This window comes from Lygodium microphyllum, chromosome 4, assembly GCF_053477565.2.
Source record: "Lygodium microphyllum isolate KBCC chromosome 4, Lygodium_microphyllum_v1.1.10, whole genome shotgun sequence".
Lineage (NCBI taxonomy): Eukaryota > Viridiplantae > Streptophyta > Polypodiopsida > Schizaeales > Lygodiaceae > Lygodium > Lygodium microphyllum.
In genome coordinates, this window is record NC_141138.1 from 10,624,704 (window position 1) to 10,644,707 (window position 20,004).

The 20,004-nt window shown below is 44.4% G+C and overlaps 1 protein-coding gene across 4 annotated transcripts in view; it reads right to left on the reverse strand.

Annotated features, from left to right (window-relative positions):
• Nucleotides 1-19,708, reverse strand: part of LOC148036792 (Asparagine synthase family protein) — a 115,166-nt gene extending 95,458 nt beyond the window's left edge. For 2 of the 4 annotated variants that reach the window (XR_015690508.1, XM_087675681.1), the window contains exons 1-2: nt 19,558-19,708; nt 18,938-19,292 (exon numbers count right to left, since the gene is read on the reverse strand). Coding sequence is in view for 3 of the 4 variants with exons in the window: in XM_087675681.1 (XP_087531807.1) it covers nt 18,938-19,292; nt 19,558-19,608 (406 nt within the window). In the remaining variant the exon portion in view is untranslated. Of the gene's footprint in view, nt 1-18,707; nt 18,826-18,937; nt 19,293-19,557 lie in introns of those variants that run through there. The other 2 variants (XM_087675683.1, XM_087675682.1) reach the window with 2 other exon arrangements.
• Nucleotides 19,709-20,004: the final 296 nt, after the last annotated feature.

Consider the following 20,004-nt stretch of genomic DNA (forward strand, 5'->3'; position numbering starts at 1 on the left):
AACACATCAGCTCGGGGAGTGAGCTTTCCTATCTTGTCATCAAATGTGTGCATGTATGCATGACTCTCGAAGACTCTGAAGTGGAAAACAATAGGCCTCTTGCCAAAGAATGCCTCGTAGGGAGTCCGCTGAGGAATGGCCGCGATCGGGCATCGGTTGAGGATATACATTGCAGTGCTAACAACCTCAACCCATAGACGATCGAGAAGCTTTGCTGCGAATAGCATAGAGCATGCCATGTTTAAAACATTAAACTTGTGCTTGAGAAAGTACATTGTCATGAGGACATGTATTTTTGAAACCTCACTTAACATGTGGATTAATTTTTAATCACATGATTAAGTAAATGATGCACATGTGAGGTGCAATTGGGATTAAAGTAAATTTATGAGCCCGAGACCCAAAGAAATCACGAGATGTCAAAGGCAAAAGTTGCTATAAATTATGCCGCACAAGTACTTGGTGGTATCTGGTGCTAGTTGTTGGCCTAGGTCATTCATTTGGCCATAATAGTCAGTTTTGGTGACACTAGAGAAGTGGCATTTAATGGTACCTAATGCCAATCTAATGGTCAAAGATGATACAGAGACACTTAGGAATGAAAATTGCCTAGCCAATTTAATTATTGGCCAGTCAGATTATTTTTCAAGGCACCAAAATAATTATTAGATTAATTTTCAATATTTAAAGACTGAAAATTAATATTTAATTATGAAAAATACTGAAAAAACCCTTTAGATAAGCTGCCACTTGTCAAAAATGCCCATGCAAGACTGAAAAACGTCTTTAGAGGCTGAAGAGAAGCATTTCTATAAATTCAGTCTACAAGGGAGAGGGAGAGGAGACTGTTGATCTGATTTGCAACCATTGGAGGACCTTCTGAGTCAGCCAGCCTCCGGGGGCAAAAGAATACCAATCAACAGCAGGAGATAGCATCTACATGCTGTTGAGGCAAAGCAGCAGTTGCATTTGACTGATTTTCAGTCATTCTTCGCGACAAAACTCTAAATTTTCACTCTCTATAGCTTCCCCTCTCATCTCCCAGTCATTTCACAGCCTTGCTCCGAATATCTCAGCATTTGGAGGCTGAGAAATTGCAAATTTCTCTACTGTAAACCCTAATTTACAACAGAAATTAGGGTTTAGCAACAGCCTTGGGAAGCGTGCCAGAAATTGGAGGCTCCAAGACTTGGATTCAACAAGGCTGAAGGTGAATTTCAGCTAAATTCAGGTGGAGGACTAGCCAGGCATTGAATTTGGGGCATTTCCATTGTCTATGAAGTGGGTGAAGGCCAATTGAGTGCCCGAATCAAGGGGCAAAATAGATTGAAGACTTGCTGGTCACTTTGGAGAGCAAGGGGAGTTGAAATACCAAAAGGGATTGAAAGAATCCCATTGTAAGTCAACTTTTTCTTCAATAAAGCTAAAGAAATACCGAAAGGGGCGCCAATTATGGGGCTAATCAGGTGTGCATTGTCCAAGATCAGTAGGTAAATTTGTATTTTCAGATTTGCATCTATTGTTTGCTGCAGTAATTAAGCTGTAATCAGGGATTCACCACCCTATCTGAGGAGGAAGGTTGGTTTCATACACCCACATATATCGAGAGAAATCATCCACTATCAAAAAGAAGTAAAGCGCGCCACTTAAGGTGGTAGTGGGTGTGGGAATTGAGAGTGGAACTCGTGAAGCAACCCCTACATTAGCTCAACATTGACTGTGGCATTGCGGACTCTCCATTGATAGCTGCGATTAGGGTGAGGTAATCGAGGATCCGACATAGGCTCAATACCAACGACGAGGTCCCTAAGCCCCTAAGATTCAAACACTTGTTGCATGAAGTTCGACCAAGTGGTGAAATTCGACGACCTGTTAAAACGAGTCTTTGCCGAGAAGGCATTTTTGGCGTTGCAACAAGAGTAATAGTGCTAGGAGATGGAGAAGGTGTAATGGGGGTAGGGTGAATAAGGGGGATAGGGTGGGGGAGTGGAGTACACTTGGGAAGAAATCCCAAAGTGCCCACCATGCATACGCGAAGTGTGCATAGCCCATCCAAATGTGGAGCAAGGGCGACGGACTAGGTATGGGCATGGTAACCACATGTGGAGCCCAAGGTGGAGTGATAAGGACATGGGGAGCAAACGATAGAAATCGCTATATAGAAGGGATCCAAGGGATGACAATCCATAAGCAAAGGATGGATATCCTTAAGTATGAAAGGCCGTGTGGGGAGGTTGTGAGTGTTCGAGAGTAGTAAGGGAAATGCCCATCACAACCCTCCCAAAGCGGATCGAACGCCAAATGCGCCGAATGTCCTGGTCCCTTCCAGATCAAGGAGATGGCTAGTCTTACCAATTGGTCCAAATAGAGTAGTAGCACTCATCGGAGGAGTATAAATAGAACAAAACGAGAAGAAGAGGATGATAAAGGTCAAGGTGCATCTATTGAACTAAAAATGCATTAGCCTGACTCAAACAGCACCAAAACACGCTTAATTAATGAAGGAAACTTCTTACTTTAAAAAGAAACGTGATCCGAAAGTGTTACTGTGTCCCACATGCAAAACCCTATTTTGGGTGCCCCAAACTTTCTATAAATAGACACGCAGCCCACCTCTCCCTCACTCTCTTTTTTGCAAGTTTCAGGAGCTATCTCTCTGCTGCCCACACCTCATTCCTGAAGGACGTCACGGTCAAAGCTTCCCCCAACCATCTACTACCATCAGGCACCTGATTCCAGCCTTTACCACCTATCTGTAGCTATCACCTAGTATCCTGGAGCTGTTGCCTACAACCTATCTACTACGTTTAATGCTAACGTTAATATATGGCGTTGTTGCCACCAGTCTGGAGCTATTGCCCTAATCTTCTCTCTCCTCCACAGGCTACATTTATAGTTTCTAGCTCCTGCCCTGATTCTCTCTCTCCTCCACAGGCTGTGTTTGCATCTAATGGCTATCACCCAATTTTTTCTCTCCTCAGGTATCTGCATTTTTAGTCTTTCTCTCTCCTACACTACCATTTGCATCAAAGCCAACCTTCCTTGGCTGCGTTTGTAGCTGTTTGACACACGGAGACTGCCTTTGCTACAATTCGGGATCTATTCGGAGTACGATACACTCTACAGCTCATAACCTCCGCCTTGATCCTAGAGATACAAAATCTCAAGGTTCAATATTCATTGCATAGTGTGTTTGTTGCATAAGCACTATATATTCATGATTCATTCACTTTATTATTCATTGTGTTCACTATCTCTAAGTTACCTTAACCTTAACCCTAACTGTGTTCTATGTTTATCAATCTGTGCTTTGTCATACAATTGGTTTTGTGTTTTCTGCGTTTAGAGCATTTTTTCACATGGTATCAGAGCTAGGTACTCTCTGAGAGACCTTGGCCTTTGATCAAAAAGCTCATTCACAAAAATAGGAACAACAGAAGGGCCAGATGACTTCGAACACATTCACAACATTGCTCCAATTTCCACAGCCAAACATGGACAAAAACGATTAGGAGTGGGCAACTTAGCTTGCTATTGCCCGATCTGACATGGATGGAGAACCATCCGACTACCATGGAGTCCACAAACCATATCAAATTTCTACCCCCAAGTATGATCTCATCCTTAAGCATAGGGCTCAGCAGGAGATTGAAGGTAAGCTTGAGTTTTCTCCTTTAGATTCAATGCGCAGAACTAATGATCTTGCAGGACCTTCGAAATCTCCACTACGAACTGGCCATCCACAAGTGAAACCTGGCTCGGGTTACACATCACTTCCATAGTACTTCTTTTCTCCAATTGCACGTACAAACCCTGTTATTTCAAATTCTATGCCAACTAATTGTGTATTTTCTGTTGGATCAAGGGATGCTTCGTCAAGAAGGGACTCTTGAAAACAAGCTTTGGTTTGTGAGTAATAAGGAAGACAAGTATTTCTTTATGAACTCGAAACTAGGTAAGAAGCTAAAAGAAAAACTTATAAGCATTCTGTCCCTTCCTTTTTCTTCAAATGATTTTATTTCTCATGGTCACTATGGAGTAGGTGCATTTTCATCTAATGCATTTAATGGACAAAAGAAACCAACCATATTTTCCACAACAATATCCATCACAAATCCATTTGGGCTCCCACTCATCCCTCCCTCATCTTCCACTACACCTTCCTTTCCTCTTCCATTAAGTGCACCACATTATCCACCACACCAGGGGGATTCTGCACATTTAGGCACAACCTTTAGGACCTCTACTTACCCGTTTCCACATGGTGTACCTGTGACAGAGGCTCGACCTCCCACACACACACTTTTGGGTTACCCCTCTGCATCCAAGACGTACTCGAGTGTGAATCGTTTGGTATCACAATTTGCCTCTACCTAGTGGGCCATCCAATGATTATGTTATGCCCCAGCCGACATTTGGAAAAGGCTGTTGTGTACCAGTGCCTTCACCTACAGATACGGTATCATATGGATCTATGTCCGTTTTGGTGCCTCCGCAACAATCGGTACTCATTGGACATCAGCAGCCTATTTCTACCTATCCACCTTTACCCCCTCCTCCATCTTATCCACCACCACAATCACCATATTGCCCCATCTATTCATCTTCTTAGATACCTCATGGTTCTAACTCCTTAGCCGCCAAGCAAGCATTTAATAATAAGACTCATTTCAACAAGTCAAACTACACAACTTGATCAAATTTTATGAGGCATGACTTAGACTCTCAAAACCTATGGGATTTAAAGCAGGGGTTGAAACCCCAACCTGATCCCACCCTTGTTCCATTCAAGGTCGTCCACTCATGGAAGGCTCTTAACGCCTCCGCTATTGTCGAGCTTATACAGGGCTTATTACCTGAGTTTCACTCTCAACTTCAACATTTCAACTTAGCATCCAAACGTTGGGCACACTTGACTGACCACTATGCAACTCGAGATAGGACCCATGGCATCAAATTTGGATCATGAACTCCAAAATTTCAAATCATAGATAAGAAGACAAGAGACACATAGCCAAAATCCAAGAATCAAACCCCCGCACCCCAGTCCGTAAACCCCAACAAGGAAAGCAAAGTGGTGTCAACCCTCAACAAGGGTAGTGGCAAGGCCAAACCCACACTACCACCAATCAGTTATCACAGTCAGTGAACTACTCAACTCCAAATTTGTCTGACCGGTCTGCAAAGGTCCACATCATCTCTTTAGAGACATCGGATGCGAGTCTCGTTCACATTTGCATGTTGCCACATGATGAGGTGCCTACAAAGGTCCACTCGTCACAGCCAGGCATGTCAGCATCTATTTGGCTTGTGGACACTGAAGCTTGGATATTGGTGGATCGTCCTCATCACAAGCCAATCAACGGGACGAAGTGGATTTTTAGAACCAAGCTAAAGGCTGATGGTACTTTAGACAAATACAAGACTCGCGTTGTAGTGCAAGGTTTTGAGGCAAAAGCATAGCATTGAGCATTGTGTGTTCCCTTCGGCATTGGATACTCCCCATCTACCTTACCTAAGTCAATCTTCAGTATCGTGGCCCGAGGGACCCCGATTATCCCGAGGACACCTCTTATTAGTCGTTTTCATTCCAATGGCAGCTTCTTTGTTTTCACGTAGGCACTTATTGAAGGACACCTAAGGCCAACATGTATGCTTTGGTGGGAAATCACATGGTTCAAGACAACTCAGCCCAACCACCATCCTATCTCTCTTTCCCGCTATATTCTTTCAGGGTTTCAAGTTCCCGATTGGCATTGATGGTATCTCTTGAGCAAGTGTTAGTCCTACCCTCTCTACCCGCATCCGATAAGCTAGATGGGACGAACTATCCTCTATGGCCGTGCCGCATGGAGTGCCTCCTCAATACCTATGACCTTTGGCATTTTGTCACAGTCCCTATATCTCAATCTACCGTGGATCCCCATGATGGTGTGATCGCGTATTTGGCAGCTTTATGGGATCGTTGAATGCCAAGGCCCACTCTTTTCTCTTTTTTAGTTTTATAGATTTTGTGCTCTTGCATGTTAGATATATCCACCTTGCCACAAAGGTTCAGAGAAGATTGGCATCTCCCTTTTGGATCCAAGTATTTGGGCATCGATTATTTGACAGCTTTTTATCCCAGATTCCCCTACGATGAGGAAACACATCCACAGGAGGATGGAGGACCTTCAAAATGAGTATGCACCCCTTGGTACGGACATTTCTTTGAAGGACCTAACTGTGACACTTCTCTCACATCTTCCATCACCGACATGATGTGTTCTACACTAGTCTTCTCACTTCTCGTAGTCGAGAGACTCACTTGGGAGGAGCTAGTTCCATTGGTGCTTGAGCAAGATGTGCGTCACAGTGAGATAGATTCTTACGGAGCCGTGCACATGACTATGCTTATGCAGCTTTATCTCCAAGTACAAGGCAAGCCAAGCAAAAGCAAGGGAAGAGGCAGAAGTTAAAATCATCTTCTGACTCTGATACAAATTTTGTGGGGAAGCATAGAGGGTATCCCACATGTCCCCAATGTAGGAAGACCACACACCCCGAGAACTGTTGGAGAAAATACCCTCACCTTCATCTGGCAGCGAAGGGTGGATCTACATCAAAGCCTTCGTCTACCTCTACTTCATCACCCACTATTACAATCGAGTCAGTGTTTCTCCACATTCATCAAGTGGAGGAACCTTCATTGACTTTCTTGCCTTCTGAGTAACCTTGGGTCATTGTACAAGCATTGTTAAAGCATTGTAAAAGCACTGAACAAGCAGTGAAAACGTATTGAAAAGTTACTATAATAGTGCTTATTGTTTTGCTGAATTGAACCTCTTAGCCATCCATATTTTTTCTCATTGTACACCTATGGATTCATTATGTCACATGAAATGGCCTGAACAAAACCATTCTATCACAGGAGATGGAAGGCAATACCTTATGTGGCAATATTGCAGAAATTGAGGCAATTGCCCTTTGTTTTCGGGCATGAATTGAATGTTGCTTAGCCATGGCAGCAATACAAATCTCAATTTACTCAATTTGACAATGAATTGGAGTGCAAAGGTAAGGACAAAGCACTAGGGTTGATACATGAATAGGGCCAAGTCTTCATATGGAAATGAGATCAGTTTGAAATTCATATTGCGGTGCATAACAATGTGGGACCAGCTCACCGAGAATGTCACTTTTTGCAAGTCATTGAACTATGGACAGCATGTATTCTTATGCAATACACTTGAAAGTGTGAATGGACAAATTTGTCACGCATTTGGTCATGGTCAATGAAAGCAACTAAGGACATCGTGCTAGAGACAAGTCTAAACAAATTCAAGAGGAAGGCAATGGGAATCACTGGTATTAAGGGAGAGTTGGTTTGTGCCAGCATTCACTTGTGATTCATGTAAGCTTACCAAAAGGAGCACTAACCTTTGGAACCTATCATGTGTCATCTACCGTACAAGAACATTCTAGCTCTCCTACTCAATGAGTCTTTTGCTTATTTGCTGATTTATTCATATGTGCAAGTTAGTTTATGATCGCTGCCCTTTAGGTTGTTTCCAAAGGCTGTTTTGATGGTTCTATCACTAGAACATCACCATCTTCTTCAAGGAGGTGAGCTTGTGGTTGTCTCGTGGTGAGCATACATTTCTGAAGTCTGTAGTCAATGAATAGTAGTGAATTGCAAACATAGGCAGGATGTCACTAAAGGAACAGGATGTAAGTGACAAGGAATCATTGTACTCAATGGAGATGTGCACGCAAGGTCAGAAATGCAATTGCAATTGAAGCAATTCAACAGGTGTGGAATATTTCTCGATGCTCAAGATGGGGTAACAACTTTGCTTCTTTTATAGATAGGCACAAATATTTAGTGGTCGCTTTAGGACCTAAGGACATCTTTCTAGCAACAGTAGTACACATGTTGCTTCAAGTCATTTGTGTCATATGTCAATGTCTTTTATTTGGTATACAATGTGCAGGGCACTAAATGCATATCATTTACCATGAATGGAATGCTATTATGCTTAAGATATGTCACCAATGTGGTTCTCTTGAAATGGCCATACTATAAGTTATGTAAAGCAACATGGATCTCTAAGGATGGCTGTGTGCATAAGTTTTGTGAAGCAACCATGGCTATGGGCATAAGTCTTGCAAAGCAACCGTTATGGGTGACTGAGGCATCTACTAGACCATAGTATTTGTGAAAGCATTAGTGTGGCATGCAAATTATGTTAATAGTCGTGTGTCTAACACAATCATCTGCTACCTATGAGCCTTAGCCTGAGTCAAACAAGGGCATTAGGAGCTCTTACACTCAATCTGTCATGTGTTTTGACAAAGGAGGCAACTTTGTTTAGAGCATGCATTTCTTTTTTAGTCAATTTTAGGTGTGTTCACACTAGCCGGTAAGTTTCCAGCTTGTGCATTTCTTAGTGGTTTGGAGTACATTTGCATTTCTAATGTAGATCGACTAGCATTTTTGACCCCAAACTCATGTAATCAACCAATTTTGAGCAGATTCAACAATTTATAGCTGTTGCTCCACGTGCCTGGTTATTATCTACAACCGGCTTCCAATACACTCCAACATTCAAGAACTCCTCCGTCTTTTGATGCTACCATTTGTCATTGACCTAATCCGGTGCCCTCACTGACACTTTGGCTTGCACGCAAGGACTGATCAATCCACTCCACCGTTGAGTCAACTTTCGTTTAGATTCAATATAGATTTTTTTTCTTCCATTCTCTTTTTTAATTGCAATCTTTCTCTTCCCTTTCTCTCTCCATGTTTGTGTTTCTCTTCCATTGCACACTCTCACACGGTATCAAAGCCAAAAGTGAGAACTCGGAGGTCTAAGGAGGGAAGACCACACTTAACCTGCTGTTTGAAGCAGATTTGTCGAGTGAAGAGTGCAGATTTTCTACATTGTTCGGGCACTCTACAAAGTGTGTAGGAAACTACAACTTCCTTTTGCATGGTATAGCTAATTTTTCTCCTCCATTTGGGCAACCCGATACCAAAACACATATATTTTTGTGTGTTTGCAGTGTGCATAGACCGTAGCAAAGGTGTAGATACAGCTCTCTTCTCTCTATCATTAGAAGACCACATCACCATAGAGAAGAGACTCTGGATGCTTTCTATGGATGATTCCCCTTCTATGACGAATCACATCAACAAAATGAAGGACATGTGGGACAAGCTTGCATTTTTTGGTAGAACAAGCTCGTGGTGATGATTCTCATTACTCGTTTCCCATCTCCCAAGTATGATGTCTTCTATACTAGTTTTCTTACCTCCAAGACTCAAGAGACTGTTCTATGGGAGGAGTTAGCTCCACTTGTTTTGAAGCATGAAGAGCGACTCACGAAGATAGGAGCCAATGGATTCAGCTCAACTAAAGCTTTTACTACAGATTTGAGAGGGGGCAACAAGAAGGATAAGAAGGACAAGAACACTAAGAAGAAGAAGAAGAAGAAGAAGCAAGTTAAACACTTCGAGTCTCCTCAAACTCTCACACAGATTTAAAGATGTGTGAATGCTCACACTATGGGAAAGAAACCCATCCCAAAGAGAAGTATTGGAAGACATACCCTCACCTTCATCCAAGAGCAAAGGATAAAGTTGAATCATTTGAGCCTTCCTCTACCTCTATCGAAGCACTTATAAGTCAGCCCAATGCACTTATAGGTTGGGCGATCTGCTCCACTTCTTATGCTATTTTAGTGCCCTTGTATTCCATGATCTCTCGCTTGCTTTTGAATATGGAGGCACACACAGAGAGAGAGAGGACTGCGCCCCGTCACCATCCCCTATTGCTCTGTCGTCAGCGCCACGTCCTCGTTGTCTGCAGTCCCGTCGCATGACCCGCCCTGCTGTCGCGCACCTGACCTACAACTTCGGCTCCTACTCGTCGTCCGTCCGCCCTGTGTGTCAGGGCTCCTGACGTCGCCGTCGAACCTGCGCCCTATGGACCGTCGCCTGATCCCTATCGTCGTTTGCCAGCCCTCCGCCTCAGCGCTCTGACCTTTGTCACTGCCCGGTGGCCCTGTGTTTCGCCCTCCTGCACCTGCACGGTTAGGGTTGCGCCCAGCCCCATGCGTTATCTACACTCCCTTGGGACAGGCCACAGCTGAGGCTGACAGGTATCAAACAGGTTCCATCAGTTGTGCGTGCCGAATAAGCCCTGGACAGCGCCTTTGTACAAAAAAGAGAGAGAGGGAGAGCACGAGAAAAAGCGAGCGCGTGTGAGAGAGAGAGAAGGAGAGCAGCCAGTGTTCGTTTCTACCACCCGTGAGCTCTTGGCTCTGCATCTGACCTGCACAAGTGGTGACTCAACATGACTGGTCTGGACATGGCTTTTCTCGACCAAACGGTGGCAGCCCTTGGTCCGGATTCTAATACAGAGGACCCAGAGGATATGGTTCCTTGCACAGAGGAGATGCCCTCTGGTCCTGATTTCCAGCCTGTGGGCAAACGCACCAAGCATGCTTCGGAAGCGACAATGGATCATCAGGAATGTTCTTATGCTCAGGTTGCCTCTGATTCTGTGGATTCTCAGGATGTTGACTGGGAGCATTTGCTGGAATTTGCCAACACTCTGCTTGGCGATTATGTCCAACATAATCATAAAGCTTTTTCTGACTCTGGAACTGAAGATGTGCTGGAAACCATGGTGGACCCGAAAAATGTCTTGCGCTCATTTTCGGTGTTTTATGACCGTGCTGTTATACTCTTCTTCACTGGCCAGATCCCAGTGCTTTCCCATATTCGCCAGTGGCTGCACAATCTACTACAAGGGAAGTGTGTTGAGGAGATTTTTGTTGGGCCTCGAAATTTCTATGAGGTGCTGTTGAAATCTGAGCAGCATCGTGCTGATCTCCTGTCTAAACTGCCATTGTTCTTTGATCGTCGTCTGGTCCATGTTGTGCCATGGCACCCAATGGCAGATTTTCAGCGCCTGCTTCAACGTGAATGCCCTGTCTAGGTTGAAGTGGAAAATTGTCCGGCTATCTATTGGCCACTGTTAAAGGATGCCATGGCCGTTGTGGGCACTGTGCTGATCCCCCCGAGCCTCGGGGCCATGAATCGTAACCGTTTGTGTATGTTATGGGACATAGCTAGGAAAAGGACTGCTTGGTTACGTCTTAATTGCTCTGGCATACATCCTTTGCACTTTTGTTTGAAATGGGGCAACTTTACAGGACATTGCTTTTCGTGTGGGAAATTGGGGCATTTTATGGCCGAATGCCCAGAGAAGCAATAGACTTCAAATGCTGAGCATGTTGCGCTGCCCGTGGAAGATATGGTGTGTGATGTTCCGTCGCACGATACCACCCAGCCACCTAAAGTTTTGGATAAAGGTAAACAGCATGTTTCGGGTTTGGATTCCCGCGGCAATGACTGGGTGGATGTACGTGCAAAAAAAGGTAAAAGGCTTGATGCGGGCCTGGCAGATACTGGGCCTAATGCTTCACAGGATTCTATGCGCACTTATATGCGTCGGAAAGAGATGTTGTCTTCACAACATCCTGCTCATCCAATGGTTTCTTCTGCACCTCGTCATCAATCTACTAGGAAAGTCTATTCGGACGGTCCAAAGGGCCCACCTGCTAAGTTGGCTTTTGATAATAAAGGTAATGTGATTACCCCATGGGATCGTCATTATCCTCGCTCCACCACCAAGACAGTGGATATTCCCTCGACCTCTAAAGCCGGCCGTCAGAACTCTTTTGCCGTCTTAGCTGACTTTTTGGATGAGGAAGTCCTTGACATTCTGGCAGAAAAGGTTAAATCAAGGCAAGCTGTGCCTCGTTCCTGATTTCCTTTTGAATACACATGAAGATAGCCACGTGGAATGTGCGAGGCATTTGTTCTCGCCATAAGCAACATGCCATGTGGACTATATTGCATGAGAATCAATGGGATATCTTGTGTGCTGTTGAGCACAAGAGTCACAGTAAAACAGGAAAAGTTATAGATTGCCATGGGTTTCGCTTGTTTTATGCAAGGACACATGGTGATTGAAGTTTTATTTGAAGGATAGATCTTATGGTTGCTGGGCCTCTATGCTCCGAATGACCCGTTATCCCGCCGGGATCTTTGGAATACTTTGTAGACCTCCTTGTCACTTGACAGACAGGGTTTTTTTATGGGGGATTTTAATATGTATGTAGATTCTTCGCAGTTCACATCAAAACATTTGGTGATGGACACTCCGGAAAGTCGTATGTGGAATGCTTTTGCTCTTGCTGTACTTAAGCAAGATCTCTGGTCTTGGCTACACCCCTCTTCTACAGGGTTTACTTTCCATTCTACGCAGTATGCAACTACATGGTCGTGGTTGGACTGCATGTACATCATGCAATATGATGATTTTTTTCCTGAGATGCTAGAAATGCAAGTGTTGCAGCAATATGCCTTGTCGGACCATTTCCCTCTACAGCTTGAGATACTTGCACAACCCATTGCACCTTTTAAGCAATTCCTGGATAGACTCCCTTTGCGCTTCAACTCCTCTTATTTGAAGCATGCAATCTTTCAGGGCTATATGCAGCAATTGATTGATAGATTTTTATTGGACTTTGCCGCTGAGGGCAATGCTTCTTTTGAACGCTTGCTCTCTAATGTGCAGCGGGTTGCTCGACAGTATGGGATCCATCATGCCTCTCTTTGTCGGTGGCGTCGGCATGCAGCGGAGGCCTTACTGGCTTTGATTCATTCTCTGCTAGGGGACACTCCAGATTATGTATTCCTACTGTCATTGGCGATGCGTTTGGCTGATCTTATTAAAGAGTTTCAGTTGAAATCTTATCAACAGGCCAAATTGCAAAATTTGAACGACAACTTGCAAGACAGTGCTTGTCAGACTCATAAGTTCTCATGAGCTCTACATGCATCTCCTGCTCGAGAAAATATGACCAGACTACAGGGCCTAGAAGGTCGAATGGTCATTGATCCCCAGACAATTGTGAATATGTGTAGAAATTATTTTGTTGACCTTCTTGGTTCTTCTCCTTCCCCTTCTGACCACGTTACTCATGCACGTTCAGTTTTCTATGATTTGGTCCGCAATCAGGTTCCTCTTGATATGCAAACTACTTTGGAGACAGATATTTGTGAGCAGAGGTTATGGATGTTCTGTTACACTTGCCCAAGGATAAAAGTCCCGGTTGGGATGGTCTTGTTAGCAGAGTATTTGTCAGCTCATGTGTGAGTCTGAGCTTGATCTGGGCTGGGCATTTTTATTAGGTATTTTAGGTATTTTTCTGGTGTGGCATTTTATGCCATTGGGGCATTTTATGCACCAGTCGGCCAGCTTTAATGCTGTCCGACCAGCATTATTGCTCCCCACTTTTTCAGCCTATTTATAGTCAGTGGCTCCTCCTCAGTCAGTCACTTCATCTTCACCATCTGCAGACTCTGTGGAGAGAGGAGCCAGTGCCAGTGCCCACGCAGCCAGTGACTCACTGTTGTATGCGACTGTCTCGTGTTCAGATATATGGATTCCATTTCCCGTGCATACATCTGAGTTCTCATCTGTATCGTGTTCTTTCTTTTCTCTTTTTGTCTTGTGTTTCAGCAGTTTATTTCAGCACATGTTTATGCTTCCACCGCTGCTCCACTTCTGACATGGTATCAGTTTTCAGGATTTGTGTTTCTGCTGTGTTTTCTTGCTGATTTCAGGACTGTTTAGTACCCCTGTTGATCTGACGATTGCTGTTGTAGCCAGGCGACCTGTTTTGGGGCTGTTTTCAGCCTGCGTTTTTTGCAGTTTTGCCATCGCCTGCTGCCTCCGCACCCTCTGCTGCCTGCGTTTTTCATCTACAGCTGCTGGCGACAGTTTTCTACCTGTTTTTCTCCAGTTTACAGCCTGCGTTTTACTGATTCAGTATCTCTCGTGGCTGGGTGACTGTTACTTCAGGCCGTTTTCTCTGTTTTTGGCAGTTTTTGACTGATTTTTTGACTTTCTGCAGCAGATTTTGTCTTCTATTGATCAGATTTTGGGTTATATTGCATGTGAACTCTCATTTTCTGTAGTCTGTGCTTGTGTTTTGGCTGTGTTTCCTCTCTAAATTCCATCTCTTCTCTACTTCTCTTCTTATCCTCTCCATATGGCTCCTCCGTGCACTTCCACTGATGATAAGTTACATATGACCTCGATGCTTCTTGAGCATGAGACATCCTTGAGATTACAGGGGAGGCTTCCGGCACATTATGGAGGCGAGGCTTATATAGCTTCAGAGAGGGGTGACGGAAAGAAGAAGTCGAAGGCCCAGTGTTACCACTGTGGCAAGAAGGGACATTTGCGGAAGGACTGCAAGAAGTTAGCGGCTTCCAGGAAGAAGGAGCAGAAGACGAAGCGGGATGTTGACTCTACCGATGAGTTCTCTCCTTCATCAGACTCCGACTCTGATCCTCCGACCAAGGTGAAGTCCAAGGCGCGAAAGGGATCCTCTTCTTCGGATCGCGGGAAGGGCTTGGTGGCCCCTTCCTCGGCTGCTTTCTAGTGGTGGTGATGAGGTCATCCCTCATGACTCTCTTGTGCCAGAGAGGGAGTGTGAGCGGGTGTTCAGATGGGGCAGCCGCGCCTCATCTATATTTTTATACAGGTGCACAGGTTCCAGAGAGGGACGTCCCTGACGCATCGACTTCAGTCTGGCGGAATCAAATCCTGGAGCTGGGATTGACATCCAGGTTCATGCTGAGCTGGTTATCTGACAGAGAGCGGGAGGCTTTCATCTGGAGCTCACATGAGGGGACACTTTGGCGGTCTGGCCAAAGGCAGGGAATCCATGGTTACCTATGTTCAGAGGCATTTTTGACAAGATGGTCTTGTATGCTCCTGTGAGACATTGATGATAGACACAGAGACATGCTATGATCTTCTCTATTTTCAGGTGTTTGGTACGTTCGACATCGACATCAGGTTCTCTCCGAGGCACCTTGGTGGTAGCTTGATCACCCACTGCTTGGGTATCCACGGTTCTACTTGGTGGTTCTATGTCGTATAGTTTCTGATCCCTTTTCATTGTACTATTGTCTTGTATCAGATCCCTCATGATCTGAGAGAGGATGTTAGCAGAGTATTTGTCAGCTCATGTGTGAGTCTGAGCTTGATCTGGGCTGGGCATTTTTATTAGGTATTTTTCTGGTGTGGCATTTTATGAGTGGCTCCTCCTCAGTCAGTCACTTTATCTTCACCATCTGCAGACTCTGTGGAGAGAGGAGCCAGTGCCAGTGCCCACGCAGCCAGTGACTCACTGTTGTATGCGACTGTCTCGTGTTCAGATATATGGATTCCATTTCCCGTGCATACATCTGAGTTCTCATCTGTATCGTGTTCTTTCTTTTCTCTTTTTGTCTTGTGTTTCAGCAGTTTATTTCAGCACATGTTTATGCTTCCACCGCTGCTCCACTTCTGACAGGTCTCACCAATGAATTCTTTGAGACTTCTGCTACCCAACTGGTGAAACCATTGACGGCTATGTTTCAGCACGTTTGGGAAAAGGGGTTCATGCCTTCCTCATGGAAAGGTCTTATTAAACCACTTCCTAAAGTCCCTTCGCTGTCAATGTTGAAACATTGGAGACCAATTTCTTTGATGGGTTCGATGTATAAAATCTTTTCCAAAGTGATGGTGAATCGGCTCCGCAAGCATCTTCCGGCCATTGTGCATCCGCTTCAATATGGTTTCATTAAGGGCCGAAATATCTTGCACAATATCTTAAATGTGCAAATGGCTATCGACTATGCAAGGCACTCGAATCAGCAAGTGGTTTTGATTCTATTGGATCTGGAGAAGGCTTTTGATTATTTAGACTGGTCTTTCATTGCACAACTTATGTCTACTATGGGCTTTGGTACTCGGATGTCCTGCTTGATCTACACCATTAGTACTGCGGCTTCTTCGCCGAGTTATGCTAAATGGTGGTGTCACCGAGCCATTTGTCCTTGTACGCTCTGTGAGACAAGGTTGCCCTTTGAGTCCTCTCTTCTTTGCCCTTGCGACTCATCCGGTTCTTTCCATGTTATCTTCCATGGCAGCTTCTACTCAGTTGGCTGGATTGTCCCTTCCTTTTGGACAGCACTTCATTACTCAATCTTTGGCTGATGACAGCTTTATGATTCTGTGTGCCGACAAGGATAATCTTCGTAAGCATGAGATGTTTGGATGCTCTTTGGTCATGCTTCTGGTCTTTATATCAATGCTTTCAAATCGGCCATTCTCAGTTGCACGGAATCCGATTTACAGATGTTGGGCTGGCAGGGTCAAGTTGTTCCCCGTGGTTCCATTGTCAAGCATCTTGGGTACCCTTTGGGTGTTGATGTTCGGCCAAAACAACTTCTCGACTGGATTTCACAAAAACTAGCAGCTAAGTTTCTGTATTGGAGGTCGCAGGCTTGGCCCTTCCATGTTTGTCTCAAAGTGGCTCAGACCATTATGTTGCCGATGCTCACATATTTCTTGCCATTGCTGCCTTGGACTCCTACTACTTTGAATGCGCTCACTCGGCACATTCGTTTCATGTTATGGAAGAAGGATTCCTTGCAGCTAGGCATTTCATGGATTTCTTGGTCGCATACATGTACCCCCAAACGCATGGGTGGTGGGGCTATTTTGGATGCTGAAACTCATATGCTGGCACTTCGTTGGTCTCTTTTTCGTGCCATGTGCGTGGATCAGCACCCGTGGGTCCTTATAGCCCGTTATTTTCTTGAGGATCACGGGCTTCTGCATGGTAATACACAAATTTGGAGCTCCTGGTGGCATGTTCTTAATACAAACTCGCGGTTTTCTACTCCTTCCTCATCCCTGCTTGTTCATTTGGTCTACTCCTGGAAGTTGGTTCTCCAGAAGACGCATTGGCATCCAGCGGAGGACCGCTTACATGCTAACTCTTTTCAACTGGAATTGTTGGCCGTTTCGCGACTACTTTCTTGGGAAGGCAAACATGAGCTCAGACCAAAATTTAACCCGATGGCACGTTTGGGCTTAACTTCAGTTGCAGATGCCACCCTTGCCAGTCGCAACGTCTTCATATCCTTTCGAACAGCCAGGAGGCTTTTCAGAATCCCTCGTGGATACCGTGATTTATGGGAACAGCTTTTGTCAAAGCTCCAGAGTAGGCAACCCTTTCCTGCCCTTGCTTTGGATTGTCCTTGGCAAGACTGGGACCTTGTGGGTCGGTTGAATTTGAGAAAGGCCTCAACTAACCAGGTGTATTATCTTTTGATTAAAGATCATCAATGGCTGGTTACTAAAGCTAATACTGTATGGGGATTGCGGAAATCTCAATCATGGTGAAAGACAACTGTGATGGAGGGCTGGTTGAACAAGACATTTTTCAAATGCAAGGTCTTTCTTTGGAGGGATGACTGGTGGCCTTCCGCTTGCTTCAGCCCTTTCCAAGCGTCAAATCTCTAACGGCCATTATTTCTTTTGCACCACTAATGTGGAATCGGCCCGTCATCGATTTATTTCGTGCCCCCTCGCTAAAAATATCTGATCGCTCTTGTAAGCGGTTTGGCGCGACGTGGTTGGCTTCTCGCTAAGCCCTTTGGATTGGGTTTTTGTACGACCAAAATACCCCACACCGGCACAGCCGCATATGAAGATCTTGTTTCATTTTCTTAGATACTGGGGATGCTGGCACAATTGGACCACTCGGAATGCCTTTCTTTTTTATTCAGCCTCTAATGTCCCGGCACATATTGTGAGGCTTAAAGGTCTCTTGCATTGGCAGATAGATCTCATTCGGCACTCGGGCTTACTCCCTCGGAAAGACTTACTTCCCTGGCATATGGCAATTTCCTCTACGGCTTTGCCATGACTTTTGTAACTCTTTTGTAGTTTAGTACTGGAGCCTTTACACATGATGGCTTAGTGTCATCATGTATCTTGTAATCAAGTAAACTTGTACTTTTTTCGTAATTAATACAATTACCTTTTACAAAAAAGAGAGAGAGAGAGAGAGAGAGAGACACACACTTTGGGAGCACTCATGGAGGTCATTGCCACACATTCTTGTACTCTTGTACCTCATGTTTATTGTATTGATTCCATTGCATGTTTCTGAGTTATCTCGTGTCTATGCTTTCTCTTTTGTTCATGTGTCTTTGTGATATTGCCTCGCATGTTCATTACTTCCAATAAACGCGCATTCTCATGCATAAACCCCATGACCAGCAAGACTCCACTGATCATTACTTGTAATATGGGGCTAAGGTTGGGTGACTAAAAGTAAGGTGCATTGTGCATGAGTGGAATTCCTAGTATGAGAGGGCCACAGAGATGGTGTAAGGTGCAATGCATATGGGTGGAATATTTAGCAACGAAGGAATAGAGGTACTTGTCTGATGTTCAAAATAAGGCAAATTGTCCACAGGTGAAATTCCAAGCAATGGAACACACATAAGGCAAAGTAGAGCACTTGGGTACATGAGTGGTAGACATCCCAAATAGAGGTAAGACTCCAAAGTGTGAAAGGATAAGGGTCCTTCTTGATGACTGACTAGGGGAACTACAGGTGCAGCTAGGATACCTAGAGGTAAAGCTAAGCTAAAAATTTTGGAAAGAGGCAGGAAAGGAAGGGAGCAGGGGAGACAATGAGATGTTGGGACGAAAGAGTGGGATGCACCACAAACGAAGCAAAATGTAAACTTTGAGAAACATCGATACTTGATGAAGCTCTTTTGCTCCTATTACCTCTTTACAGATTGGTACCAATTCGGGTCTCTTAAGTGACTTGCAACCTGTAGTTGAACTAGCAACTCCACGGCAGGGAATCCAGTAACTTATGTTCATGGGATTTTAATGTGTACAAAGGCTCCCTGGTTGTATGACCTCAAAAAACACTTGGTCACATTATCTTCAACAAATTGAACAAAACGTGCAGGTAATCTAAACCAATGGATAGCATGAAAACAGGGGCTCACCATTAAAGATTAGAACATTTCCACAAGGATCGTTGAATGGCTGAACAACCGGTGAAACTCCTCTAAGTTGCAGCAATGTTCCAACAAAATCAAGGGTAATCTGTGCACAAAGATCATCCCCTCCATTTTGTGTGGGTATAAATTGTCCTGGATGGGACAACACTGGCTCTTTGTAAGCAGCCGACACACGCTTGATATTTTCTGCATGATCTGTAGGATACCTCACTTGTTTTGCAATAGCCGTACGCTTCGTAGGCAGATTTACAACCACTGCATGTTTGCCTATGATATCAGGACCTCTGTTTGTCAGGGCATCAACAAGATGATCTGCGGTGAGGCTGAAGCCATCAATCACCTGCAAGTCCGCAAATTTGCTAGATATTCAGTGCTTTTCAACCTGATGATGAGCTTCTCAAAGTGGGTCGCAGCTTTTTTTTAAAACTGTCTATTTATCTATTTCCCTTCCTTGAGAATGGGCTTAGGTATTACTATACTAGTGCTTTACGTGCTGTTTAGAGTGCGCACGAACTTGTGCTGGCTCTCTCTCTCTCTCTCTCTCTCTCTCTCTCTCTCTCTCGTAGTGAAGCATGCAATGCATAAACAGAGACAGTAAAACAAACCTCGGTCTCGACTAGCTCAGTGCTAGACACGATCAGTCCAATTCCACACATTTCAAAGGCAAGCGCGCTCTCCTTTTCTTTTCGCTCCTAGAAGCTCTCCTCTCGAGTCTCTTCTCTCCCACTGGCTAGAGGGCGTCATGTCCATGTAGCAATCATTCATCCGAGGGAATCCAAAAGAAAATAATAAATAAACTCGTGAGGCAATCTTTACACGTGCAGCTAATGATTTTTTTTATCTTTTTTTTGGCTTTTTAATATAAAAACATCACTTTTTTTTATCTTTTTATACTTCGGATTAATGGCACGCAGGGGCTCGGGTTATTATATGGTTGCTGAGGGGTGATTGATGGAAGTCATACAAGATATTTGCGCCCTATGGTCAATAGAACGGCGTAGGGAGTCCCTTCTTCGTATGATTTCCAAAGTGGACCAAAAGAAAACCCAGCC